The sequence below is a fragment of the Erinaceus europaeus genome, chromosome 1, assembly GCF_950295315.1.
Source record: "Erinaceus europaeus chromosome 1, mEriEur2.1, whole genome shotgun sequence".
NCBI classification, from domain to species: Eukaryota; Metazoa; Chordata; class Mammalia; order Eulipotyphla; family Erinaceidae; genus Erinaceus; species Erinaceus europaeus.
The window spans coordinates 123,073,192-123,087,395 of NC_080162.1; the positions used below are offsets into that span (position 1 = coordinate 123,073,192).

Consider the following 14,204-nt stretch of genomic DNA (forward strand, 5'->3'; position numbering starts at 1 on the left):
TATTTTATTCCAGTGTATAAAAGAAACATCTACTGATAAAATTTCCTTAAGTTATCTTAGTTTGGTAAACTCAGCAACTTTTGGCATTTTCTCAACTATCAGGAATCAGTAAGCTGCTTGTATCCCAAGTGAGTCTATCCTCTCATTAGGGAATGGACTTAATTATTACAGTTCCTTATCCATATTCTCTGAGTAGTAATCATAATAATGGCTTGGGATGAATTGACACTTCATTTCTTAGCCTTACTTGAGTTCCATCAGCACCAATTTTGTCCAAGGCTCCAACAGTGCTATATAGGAAGTTAATGATCTTATTGAAGTTGTCATCTCCAATACTCCAAGATCCATCCACCATAAACACCAGGTCTGCCTTGGCAGCTTTACATACTAAAGACCAAGAAGGGATTTTTTTCATCAGATACAAGGAAGACATAGTAGTTATATATCAAGCTCACAAAGCAGATGATAGCTACCTTCTGGTAAATAATGTATTTTTCTCAAAGAAAGATAGAAATTCTTCAAAGTTTATAATCTAATCTCAAGTTCATTAAACTTCTTACACATCATTTATTTCCTAGAATGGAAGTTCCTAATCATGAATAAGAAGCTTCTATCATGTTTGCAGAATTAAGGAGGAAAAACACATCAAACTCCAAACAATGGAAGTGAGAGAATGGCAAAAATGTACAACTAAAGGGATTTAAAGATAGAAGCATCAGTCAGAAAACACTTTGTATTTTCTATTGATTAGAAGAGCATTCATGCAATCACTATCTGCATCCTGTTCTCTACTCATTAATTAGTTAAATTAATTTCAAAATGATTCAGGTTTAAAAAGAAATCATAGGGTACAATGGGAGCAGATTAATCTATAATTTGATTTGATAGGTATTTGTACTGAGGTCATGGGTAAGTTTTTAAATTCTAGTCAAGACACACACACACACACACACACACACACACACACACACACACACACACACACACACACACATTCTGCATTTCTGCCACCTATGTGGCAAGAAATGAGTATCTTCGTCTTTAAATGAACAAAAAGAAATAACCGAAATCCTAAACCTAGTCACACCATTATTGTATTGTTCTTTTACCTTCTTTTGCTGGTGGAATAGTGGGAGGAAAAGTAGGTGGTTGAGTAGGAAGTGATTCTGTAAAAAAGAAGGAGAATAAAACATCAGTTAGCTATTTATCTGTGGCAAGGAGGGGAAGATAGAGAGCAACATTTCTTCAAGGACATCAATAATTTTGACTCTTTTTGGAGAATTTAGTGACTACTAACTATAGCCAGTCACAGTCTGTGAACAGGGGATCCATCCTTCCTTACAATTTCAGACGAAAGGCTTGAAATGCCATTCACTGTACCCAGCAGGAGTTAATGCAATCCAACTGGTTCTGGTAGCTTTTACACACAGTAGACTTCATTTTCATTCTGCCTAAGAAAAGGACTGAGGATTAATCCTTGGTCAGTCAAATCTCCCTTGCCCTCACCCGCTTCTGGTATTCCCAGGATAAGGTCTTTTGGAATCAGATTCACTCTCAGTTCAGACTATATCTAAAATCATTCTATTCTGTAGATCAAATAGTAGGACATTGGAGATTATAGTGTGTCCATATCAGTTCAGCCAACACCAAGAGGGGTGAGAAATCTGTGCAGTAAACAAAGTTGTGGTTTGGTTGAAAGATCTGATATATAACTACATCAGAGCAAGGACTATCATACCATATATCAAAGCACTGAGAATTTATAACATAATTAGATACACATTTTAAATAGCACTTTAAATGGTCTTTGCTGGTAAAATAGCTTACTTGAATAGTGTGCTGTTTATCCATGTGCACAAACCAGATTCAAGTCCAATCCCCACTGCACTGAAGGAGGTTTCAGTGCTGTTATCTCTCTCTTTTTTTTCTCTCTCTCTCTTTGCCTCTATTTTTTTTATTTGACACTAAAATTTTAAGAAAAATCCCTTGGCTAATCCTTTAGTCTCTAAAGATAGTAAATGCCAAGTAACTGCAAGTATCTGACCTCAGGCAAACTCATTATTTGCTGGGAACGCTGTAAAGGGAATTCCTTCCCTAGTAGAAAGGGTTGGCAGAGATGAATTTTAAGGTCATTTCCAATCTGAGAGCCAATAAAGTGAAGTTATTTTAGTAAAGTGATTTACCATTTGAAAAAGATCAAGTTACTGAATATTACTTATATGAAAAAAATTGAGATTATTTGACAAAGCAAGTCACAGAATATCATTTGTAAAACATAAAATTATATTCATCTTATGTATACTAATCTGACTATATAGACCTATATCCAAATAGAGAGATATCTAAAATAAACTTGATATGCATCATATAATATCTATCTCTAAGTCTAGGGAGATATACCTCAGGTGACAGAAGTCCCAGGTTCAATTCCTAGTACCAACTTAAGACCTAGCTGAGCAGTGCTCTGGTTGCTCAAATCTGTATCTATACCCATCTGTTTATTCATCTATCTGCCTACCTACATATCAAGTGAAATTTATTGTAGGTGATCCAAGTGGAAACTTCTAGAAAGAAAGCTGACAATATACCTTACAACTTTTATTGCATGATAATTTGTATATACACACATATATTTTACTTCCAAATGTAATTTTTGAAACTAATAACTTTCAGTACTAAAAAGCTGAGTAATCTGAATATTAAAAAATACAATTTCAATGCTTTCCTAAAAATATCATAAAATATTACTAAAGCCCAGTTTATTTTGCCTTAAAATAAGTGAACCATTGCTATAATTGTGCATGATCTATATATGGCATAGGGATAGTCCTTGTCTACAAGTTTGTGATAAATTGTTAGAATATTAATCTGCATTATAACAGGAGGTTTAACAAAAGCCAGTGGGTGGACATCAAAAGCAGACAGATGTCTCACATATAAGGAAAATATTTACTCCAAGTTAGTTTTGGGAATTAGCAGTTGTAATATTGACATTAAGGAAGGTGAACTAGGGGAGTCGGGCTGTAGTGCAGCGGGTTAAGCGCAGGTGGCGCAAAGCACAAGGACCGGCATAAGGATCCCGGTTCGAACCCCGGCTCCCCACCTGCAGGGGAGTCGTTTCACAGGCGGTGAAGCAGGTTTGCAGGTGTCTGTCTTTCTCTCTTCCTCTCTGTCTTCCCCTCCTCTCTCCATTTCTCTCTGTCCTATCCAACAACGACAACAACAACAATAACTACAACAATAAAACAACAAGGGCAACAAAAGGGAATAAATAAATAAAATAAATATTTAAAAAATATATATATATAAATTAAAAAAATAAATAAAAAAAAAGGAAGGTGAACTAGAAAAAGGGCTCCAAATGTTAAAATTAAAATGTTTTCAGAAAGTAAGTATTGAATATAAAAAAAAGGACTAGCCAAAACATTAAGGAACAGCAAACTTGAAAGCACATGCAACAGTTACATCACTCACAGCATATCAGTGCTGTGAGTTTATATTCAATATGGTCCCTAAGCTGTCAAAACTTAAATACTGAAAAAAACATTGTAAAACAAATGAACAACAATGACAACAACAAAAAAGTATGGCTAGGCAGTATGATCTAACCTATTAGCCATCAGTTTCTGAATAATAATAAAAAAGCATTAATGACAATGAAAGAAGTATTTGCTCACAAAGATGTGGGTTAAAAAGTTTCTCAAAAAAGTTTTCACTTGCTTTTTATGACCATCGCAGGAAGTAACAGTGTAAGTATTTACTTTTATTGATATGAAAAAGAGTTCAGACATGTTTAACTACTCTAGACCACAGTACCAGAATAGTCTCAACATACCTTGTTTATCTAAATCTTGCCTACTACAAAGATCCTAAAAACTTCAAGATCATGTAATCTTCCATCCATAAAACACAGTCACAGCAATAAAAAGCTAATGACATCCATTTGACAAGGAAAAGCTCAGAAATATATGCTGAAGGATATAGATGTCAGGTGCAAAAGACTACATGCACCTATTTCCACTTGCATGAAATGATCAGAAAAGGCAAATGCATGTGAAGATAAAAGTCGATTTCCTGAGGCTGAGGAAGGGAAAGGCAACTAACTACAAACTAGTGTGAAAGCCTCTATGAGTGAATGGAAACATTCTAACACTAGATAGTAGTAACCATTATACAACTTTAAATATATGAAAGATCACAGAACCATATATATAAAGTGGGTAAATTGTGGAGTATGTACACTGAAGAACACAAGTGTGCACAAAATATAAAATAAAATATAAAATAAAATGTTGAATATGTATTATGATGTTATGTTTTTAAAAAATTAGATGATTCAACTTACTTTACTTTTACTTTTGTCTTTTGAAGTTAAATTATTGATGATGATTTCATTCTTAGTGTGAGATCAACAAAAAGATTTATGTACACAGTCTGACTTTGCAACCATTAGGTACAAGATAGAAGGGCTACCCAGAAAGTGCATCGCCCACCATTTATTCCAGGAATTTTGATTTAAAGTTCAAACAACAAAGTTAATCACACAAATGACGACACACACACACACACACACACACACACACACACACACACACACACACACACACACCAGAATTCACTATGATTGAAACCATTTTAATGTCTGTGACCTCTAGGTCACAAATTCTTGATTAAAACCCATTCCAAGAAGTTGACACTATCCTTGCTCCTTAGAACATGCAAAAAGTCCTTTGTTTTAATTTTATACTTTGACTTTCCCTACAGAGCAACAGATCTTCAGCCAACTTGGAAAAAAAAGCAAGAGGCTCTTAAGCAAGCAAAAGTTCTAGGGTCAGCCAGTTGGAACATGTTGGCTCCACTCCCACCCTCATGGCTGTGCTAATATGTCATTGTTTCAATGTCAGGACCCGGACTATAAGCTTCATTTCATACCCCCCATACCACAAATGTTCCTTATGGATATAGATCATAATACAAGTCATTGTTTCAAACATTTTGCCATCATATGGCCTGACAGTTCCTTGAAAAATGTTATCTGGAGAATAGAGAGAAAGAAAAAAAATGTGCAGAGGACTGCAGTTAGCCATAAGCAGTCAGTCAATTCTATGGCTGGGTGAGGGAGGCAAAACCTGCAGTACCTAGCTTTATAGATAGAAATAGCTAACATTTGGAAAATGCAGTAAGATTTTTGAATAAAAACAGGATGCCTAAAATGCTTTTTGTTGGTGGAGTTGGGGAACATGAGAGAATACTTACGTGTTTTTTCCATTATGCTCACACTGGGTCCCTCAATCTCCTGGAGCTTTGTATATATACTGATTTTATATTCTGAATCAGGCTGCAGTCCATAAAAACAGTGTCTATTTGTCCCTCCACCAACAGTGGATTCTTGGCTTTCTGTATCTATAATAACAAAACACAACAAAATATACATATATGAGTTTTCTAAAACAGGCATCAGTGAATGGTTTGCTTTTAAAACACTCAGTAATTACAGAATGGATTGTATTTGCTGCAAGTATACTCTTTTTGCCTGAGCAGTTAATACAACCACTGATTTCTATAGTTAAAAGTCACATTTATTCTCATCAACAGATGACTGGATAAAGAAACTATGGGATAGATGCTTAATGTAGTATTACCCTGCAATTAAAAAAATAAGATGATAAGGTGTCCTTAGGGACAAAATAGATGGAAGTGGAGGTGATTATGCTTAAAGGAGGTAAAAGACAGCTCTCAGATGGTTTCACTTATATGTGGAATATAGAGAATTGAACCACATGAACTAACAAAAAAAAAAAAGGGAAGTGGGAGGAGCTGTCAAACTGCCTTTAAGACTTTGTGTTTGGTGGTTATTGTTTGGGTGAATGGGGACATGGAACTTTGATGGTAGGTGTGGTATAGAACTATATCCCTGTTAACTTACATTCTTATAATTATAGTTAAATCACTAGAAAAATTGTTTTCTAAATCACATTTTTACTACTCAGCTATTAAAAATGATGAATTCACCTTCTTCACCTCATCTTGGATGGATCTTGAAGGAATCATGCTAACTGAGATAAGCCAGAAAGAGAAGGATAAATATGGGATGACATATACACTCATAGACAGAAGTTGAGATAAAAGCAGAAGGGAAAATACAATGCAGAACTTGGATTGGGTTTGATGTATTGCACCAAAAAAAGTAAAGGTCTTGGGGGTGGGGAGGATTTTAGGTCCTGGTGCATGATGGTGGAGGAGGACCTGGTCTGGGGGGTGACTGTGTTTTGCAGAAACTGAGAAACTGCACATATTCCAATAATTGTATTTACTATAAATAATTAACCCCCAATTAAAAAGGGGAAAATTACATTTTATGTATTTAAAGATGAAATTTAATGAAAAGATTTCTGAAGCCAACTCTAACAAATGGAGAATTATGCCTTTTAAAAATATTATTTGTTTACTATTGGATAGAAACAGAGAGAAATTGAAAGGGGAGGGGGCGATACAGAAAGGGAGAGAGCTAGAGAGACAACTGTAGACATGCTTCACCACTTGAGAAACTTCCCCCATGCAGGTGGGGACCAGGGGCTTGAACCTGCATCCTTGTGCATTGTAATATGTGTGCTTAACGAGATGTGTCACTGCCTAACCCCAAATGGAGAATTATTAATGTACATAATTATATGTATAATTTTTTTTACAAAAAAATGGCTTTTTTTTTTTTTTTACAAAAAATGGGATTAATGGCTTACAGGCAACAGTAAAATGTAGTAGTTTGTACATATGAACATTTCTCAGTTTTCCACATAACAATCTAAACCCCTCAGGTTCTTATATGTATAATTTCAATTGATTTCTTGAACAAGTCTGGAGGCTAGCATTATTCATTTTTTAAATTAAAATTTCTATTTATCAATCGATCTGTTTGTTTTTTTATTGCCACTAGGGTTATTTCTGGAGCTTGGTGTCTGTATGATGAATCCACTGCTCTTAATCCACTACTCTTTTTTTTTCTGTATATTTGATAGAGACTGAGAGAAATTAAAAGGGAAGGAGAGACAGAGAGAGACAGAAAGAGACAGAAAGAAAGACACCTGCAGGCCTGCTTTACTGCTCATGAAACGTCCCCCTTACAGATGGGGACAAAGGGCTTGAATCTAGTTCCTTAACATGGTCATGTGTGTATTCTACCAAGTGCACCACTGTTTGGCCCCTTGATCTGCCTTTATTCAATATGACTTTTCAGAATATAGTCAAATGATTACAAATCTACATAAAAGGTAATCCTTTTGATTTCATATAACATAAACAGCAGATTTCATATAACAGCAAATAACCTTCTAGGCAGTGATCTGAAGTTATAGGTATGGAGCTAGAAATTGTAAGGTTCTGGGCATTTTTTTTTTTTTTTTTTTGCTGTTAGTCTTTTTTTTTTTTTAATTTTTTATTTAAGAAAGGATTAATGAACAAAAGAATAAGGTAGGAGGGGTACAACTCCACACAATTCCCACCACCCAATCCCCATAACCCACCCCCTCCCATGATAGCTTTCCCATTCTCTAGCCCTCTGGGAGCATGGACCCAGGGTCGTTGAGGGTTGCAGAAGGTAGAAGGTCTGGCTTCTGTAATTGCTTCCCCGCTGAACATGGGCGTTGACTGGTCGGTCCATACTTCTGGGCATTTTTTTTTTTTTAATGTCTGAGAACTGGTACTGGACTTCCACAGTCTTAGAAGCTTTGTGCATAGGTTTAGTTGTTTTCAAAATTGCCACAAATAAAGATAAAACTTGGAGTAATACTGGGACAACCAAAGAATCGTCATGATTTCTTTCAATTGCAAATAAGAGACTTTTGGGGTTCAGAAAAGGCTCTCCCACACCCCTGGACCCACTCTGAAAATCCCTGCTTTGAAAAATTGCTATTGAGGAAATAGAACATGGTGCTTGGGGCTGTGAGTACTGAAGGGGGGTGGGAGTTCTCCCAACTAAGAGGTTGTTTGTTTCAAAGTTCTTTTTTGTTCTGTCATGAAAGTATGTCATATACAACTAATTCCACATGGAATTTCCCAACAAGAAGATTGTTCCAAAGTTCCTTTTCTTCTGCCACGGAGGCATTTCATATACAGCTAATTCCATATGGAACTTCCCATCTTGATTCCAACACGGCTTAGGGTGAATCATAAAGAATACATCCAGCATGATTAACTGCTGGCTAGTTTCTTCATTCCTACATTCCAAATCCAAATGATTTTCCCTTCTATGAGAAAATAGTGCTGACTTTTGTCTTTTAGGGTTTTAGGTCCTGGCTTTTCCTTGAATCTGGAATCTGGGAAAGCTGAGTTAATTGTACTCAGTTTACTTGTGCCAGGTCCAGTGCTTGACAGTTAATGAAAACACCAGCTAAGAATAATAACCAGCCTTTAATGAGCACATATATGTCAGGCATTATTCTAAAGATTTTGTATGTATTGACTTAGTTGTTCCCTCTAGTCTTTATACTTATTCCTAACCAGAAAACAGAAAAGCTAGTAACATACCCAATTTCATATACTAAGTAGTAAATTCAAATTTAAAGTCCAGAGTATACTTTTTTTTAATGTCCAATAATAAAACGAGAGGGAAGGGGGCAATAGAGAGGAAGAGAGGGAAAGAGACATCTGCAGTCCTGCTTCACTACTTGCAAAGCTTTCTCCCTCCAAGTGGGGACTGGACTTGAACCCAATGCCTTGCACAGTGTAACATATTCGCTAAACCAGGTGCACCACCACCCAGTCCCCAAAATAGTTTTTTTTTAGTATAAAATGCAAATGTAAGAGTCGTGACTCTTCTATTTAGAAAGTACAGTGCCTATTAAATTTTACTCCATATTTTAATATTTATTTATTTATTTTCTCTTTTGTTGCCTTTGTTTTATTGTTGTAGTTATTATTGTTGTTGTTATTGATGTCGTTGTTAGGACAGAGAGAAATGGAGAGAAGAGGGGAAGACAGAGAGGGGGAGAGAAAGATAGACACCTGCAGGCCTACTTCACCGCCTGTGAAGTGACTCCCCTGCAGGTGGGGAGCCGGGGGCTCAAACCGGGATCCTTATGCTGGTCCTTGCACTTGGCACCGCATGCGCTTAACCCGTTGCACTACCGCCGACTCCCCATTCCACATTTTAATATATTTGGAATTATATTTATTTTACAATATAAATGAACCAGAACAAACATGATATGTCATTTAAATATCTATCTATAGACAAATCTTGATTTAAAAATATAATTAAATATTATATTGGCCAAGAGATAGTGCAAAGGTAGAATGAAGGCTTTCCAAACCTAAGTTGATCCCTTTGAGTGTGCACAGTGAAGATGAACAGTGCTGTTTTCTCTCAGTCTCTTTGTCTTCTCTCCTCTCATACAATAAGTAAATCTTTTTTAAAAAAAATAAAGTTAAATAAAAATATGCAAATAAACTAAATGGGGGCCAGGCAGTGGTGCACCTGAATACAAGCACACAGAGTACTAAGTGCAAGGATGCGGTTCAAGTCCCTGGCTCACCACCTGTAGCCAGGATATTTCACAAGCAGTGAAGTAGGTCTGCAAGGTGACTATCTTTCCCTCTCCCACTCTATCTTCCTTTCCTCTCTCAATTTCTCTCTGTCCTATCCAATAAATTAGAAAAAAAATAGTTGCTAGGAGCAGTCAATTCATAATGCCAGCTCTAAGCCTCAGCAATAATCCTGGAGGCAAAAAGAAATAAATTAAATCCATTTGTTAAAAGGAATTAAAATTTTATTTTCAATATTGTGAGTGAACTTTCTAATATAATTTTAAGCAATGCATTTTCTCAGAATGAAGTAAAATCTACCTAAACAATTTTTTTTACCATATATTATACAAAATGACAAAATTAAAAAGCTGTCAAGTTATTTGTATGTTTACTGTGGAGTTGGACAGTAGGGAAATATTGGTAAGAGTTGTTTTCTGTTTTGATTAAGTTGAAGTTTAATCTGTGGTCCCTAATGTGACTCAGAGCCACAAAACAGCTGTTTATTTCTGAATTTCACCCATCTTTTGAAGGCTCCTGCAAGAATCTGTGATCACCCGCAATACAAACGTTTCCTGAATCCTGTGCATGGATCATATTTATCTATCCCCACTAAAGATTCCCAGTACTCTTCAGCTGCCAACTAGAGAAATCAATTTTTCTCTCATCATCTCTGTTCCTTGTGAATATCAACATACTTGCAGGCCCTTGACAGTAGAATATAAATTGTTTTGTTGCTAAAACAACAAAAAACCTATAAATCATTGGAAAACTGGAACAGGCATTTTGAAATTAATGATAAATAATACCAGTTTGAGTCTCAACAAAGAAGGGTAACATGAATGGGGCTCTATCCAATGTTGTTACTGGCATCTATGACTCAAGTCTAATAGCTCCGCCATAGAGGAAAACATCTGAACTAATCAAATCATGACTAATTTCCTCAAACTTTTGTGCCAGGAGCAGGGAGTTATTTTTTTTTGAAATACAAGGGAAAATTCTGTCTTATTTGTATTTGCATTTGTATGAAGCAACTTTTTGGATTATTGTCATGCTGATAATGATGCCACAAACTTGATTCACCAGAACATCCTATAAATAGTTATCAGGTATGGGATATGGAGTTCTGATGATGGGAATTGTGTGGACTTGTACCCCTTTTATCCTATGGTCTTGCCATATTTCCATTTTATAATAAATTTAAAAAAGAAATAAGCACAAAAAAAATAAAATAAAACAAACCTTGGAAAAAAAAACAGTTATTGAGTTCCATAAGCTAAAAAAAAAAAAAAAGCACCCAAGATAGTCTAATGGAATTTTATTAAGTAGACACTCTGCCCTTCACATTTGTTTTCCAAATGCCTAGCCCCTAGAACTGATGGAGTTGCTTCAAGAAGTTTAGTGTAGACACTAGGTTTTGTTTCTTATGATTTTGGTTTTTATCTGGTTTTTAGCAAGGTAAGTTCTCCACTATGCTGCAATTGTCTGTCCTTGTTAATAGGTCATTGTGAAGTTTTAATTCCTAAAGATATAAGACAGACTGAGCATCTTTTGAAATTTAGGTCTATGGTCATGCCATTCTGAACACTCCCCATCCTGTCTGAAACTTGTTTAAAGCAGAGTAGAAAATAGTTCATTAACCAATGGAAATTGGGGGGGGGAGAGAAATACAATATTTGTAAACATTTACATAAATATATGAATTTGAGGGGAAAACACTATACCCAACGTCATGTGCCAAGTCAACTCAAAAACATCTGGAGAAAGACAGAACTCCAGAGCATCCACAGAAGCGGTGGGGGAGAATCCTGTGAAATTTCAAGTTCACATTAAACCCAGCATTAAACCAAAGTTTGATCTGACTTTGGTCTGCTTACAAAATGGATGGCTGACTCAAATGCAGATTTTATTTCAGTTTCAACCTCTGTAATTGTTTCTTTATTTAAAATGAAAAATTCTTGGCTACTAGTGTCATAACATTTATTTACATGGATAGGAGGCATCTGTTATTTTTGTCTGTCATATCTATTTACTTTTTTTCTTAAATCTGTTCCTCCTTACTCTTGTTCTTTATGACTTGAGAAGGACTGAATAATAGCAGTTCCATCTCCTTCAGATACAACCAGGAGAAGGAGGAAGAGAAATGGGTCCAATTAGTTAATTTCATGCTCTTGATCTGAATGACAGATTTAGGGGCATGTGACCCAAACCACATCAATATGACTCAGTTCTTAGACTTTCGTTGGAATTATTGAGAAAGAAAGGTTCTCTTTTCATTAAGACTGTAAGCTGAAAACTGGGAGGAAGTAATTCTGAATCTAAGCAGAGACGATTTACAGACTTGGGCAGAATGAAGGGAGAGAAAAGCAAAGTGGAAGAATAGTGTAAGATCTATTGATGTTGATGACATTGACATTGGCATTGACATTGACATTGACCCCACACCTGAAATCCTGATGTGCCTGATGATTATGGTTTTGTACTGTGGTTTTCAGTACACATGACTGTGATAATAAAAAGGCTGAGAAAGCAATTGCAAGTCTAAATATAGTAACTATTATTTGACCCTTTTTTTTTTTCTAAATTTATCTTATCTACATTTTGGTTGTTTACAAACAATTAAATCTGAGTGATAAAGCCTAGCTATTTTACACATAACAACTGGGAATTTGTAAATTTTACCTCATGTAAATGCCTCATAAGTAATAATTTTAGAATAACTTCTCTGGACCTTTTTCCCAAACCCAAAGAAAAAAGTTGACAAGAAGTTGTAATTAGAATCTCTCCACTGACTTAATCTCAAAATGCATACAACCAAATTATGGGAGAATGCATTTTTGTTAATGAAAAGAGAAAAAAAAACATGAATGTTCAGTTCAAACCTAAATCTCTGTGGAGTGCATCAAAAATATGGTTTCACATATTCATAATGTATGCCAGCCCTGGCTCTTTAACTATTATTACCACTAGCTGCTAGCACTTGTTATATAGTCATTCATAGAACTGTTGCAAGTGACTTAGGCAGATTATCTCAGTTTAATCTCACAGACAGTCATAAAATAACCATATGAGAAGATGGAGGCTTGAAGAGATTAATTAATTGGCTTAATTAAACATCTCACTCTGTACGCTACTTGGTCCATGGCATAATACTGCCTCCTCAAGAAGGGGACTCTTGTCTACTGTTACTTTCTTGTTATCCAGTGATTTGCACAGGACTGAGTACATGAGTGCTTGACAAAGTATTGACATGATGGATTACACTTACCTTGGAGAGATTCTATAATTATTCTGTAGGCAGTGGCATGACGGTGTACCTGCCACTGAGCACACAAACTGGTCATTTGGATTTGGTCTGCTTGAAGATTAGTCACACCCAAAAACACTATAATGGAACAGAAATAGCTATGTCACACCTCAGATAATGCTGCAAATATCCTCAAATCTGAAAGTAATTTTAACATTACATTCTAACTTAAAGTTTCATAGTGAGAGGTAGGGAATCCTTCAACACACATTTGTGCACAACAGATAACTACTTCATGACATGGAAAAATAATGGAGACACATTATATGTATAATACAATCTGATATTTATAAGCAAAAAAGGAAAAAGTAAGTTTTTACAGGTAACAGGCCAGATGTAACGAATGGTGACATTATGGGTGATTTTATTTTTTTTCCCAGTTAGTGATTTGGATTTTCTAAATATTGTAAAGCTGATACATAATATTTTATAATAAGGAATTAAATAAAATATGTACTTAGCAATTACCAAAGGTTTAAGTAAAATGGAAGGATAAAATTGACAAAATGCAAATTTTATTCAAACAGAAGCAATTTCACATATGATTAAATGAGAATGGACAAATTTAACAAATAATTATATGAATTTCTACTAAATTTAGAACACTGTCAAACATGTGAAAACACACACACACACACACACACAGATTCACAGAACATTCATTTGGTGAAGGAGTAAAATGATGCATTTTTTTGACTGGGGTATGGATCCACCTGCAAACGCCCATGTCCAACAGAGAAGCAATGACAGAAGCCAGACCTCTCACCTTCTGCACCCCAAAAAGGATGGTGGTCCATACTCCCAGAGGGATATGGAATAAGGAAGTTTTGGGGCTGGGTGGTGGCACACTGGTTGAGTGCACACATTACAATGCTCAAGGATCTAGGTTGAAGTTTCCCCCCTCCTCCCTCTCCCCCAGGTCCTGACCTGCAGGAAGAAAGCTTTGTGAGTGGTGAAGCAGTGTTGTAAGTGTCCCTCTGTCTCTCTCCCTCTCTATCACCCTTTTCCCTCTCAATGTCTAGCTGTGTCTATCCAAAAAAATAATAAAGATTAAAAAAATTAAGGAAATTTCTATTGGAGGGGTAAGACACAAAACTCTGGTGGTGGGATCTATTATCCCCATGTTATTTTACAATCTTATAAATCATTATTAAACCTATTAAAAAAGTGATGTGTTTCTAGTGCAAGAGGTGTATCCAATGTTTATCCAATGAAGTAAAAAGTTAATGATATTCAGATTCTAATGAGCTTACAGTTTCAAACACACAATGTATCCCTTTCACAATTATCTTATAAAGTAAGAAAATTCTTACACTTTTAAATTCTTATATCTCAAGATGAAAAAATATTCTTGTCTAATCACAATTTACATATTCTC

General features: G+C 35.6%; 1 protein-coding gene across 5 annotated transcripts in view; it reads right to left on the reverse strand.

Moving 5' to 3' along the window:
- COL14A1 (collagen type XIV alpha 1 chain) overlaps positions 1-14,204 on the reverse strand; it is a 243,560-nt gene that overhangs the window by 92,105 nt on the left and 137,251 nt on the right. For all 5 annotated transcript variants that reach the window (XM_060195648.1, XM_060195647.1, XM_060195649.1 and 2 more), the window contains 4 exons: positions 12,788-12,904; positions 5,257-5,403; positions 1,110-1,166; positions 248-387 (listed from right to left, as the gene is read on the reverse strand). In XM_060195648.1, coding sequence (XP_060051631.1) covers positions 248-387; positions 1,110-1,166; positions 5,257-5,403; positions 12,788-12,904 — 461 coding nt within the window. The remainder of the gene's footprint in view (positions 1-247; positions 388-1,109; positions 1,167-5,256; positions 5,404-12,787; positions 12,905-14,204) is intronic.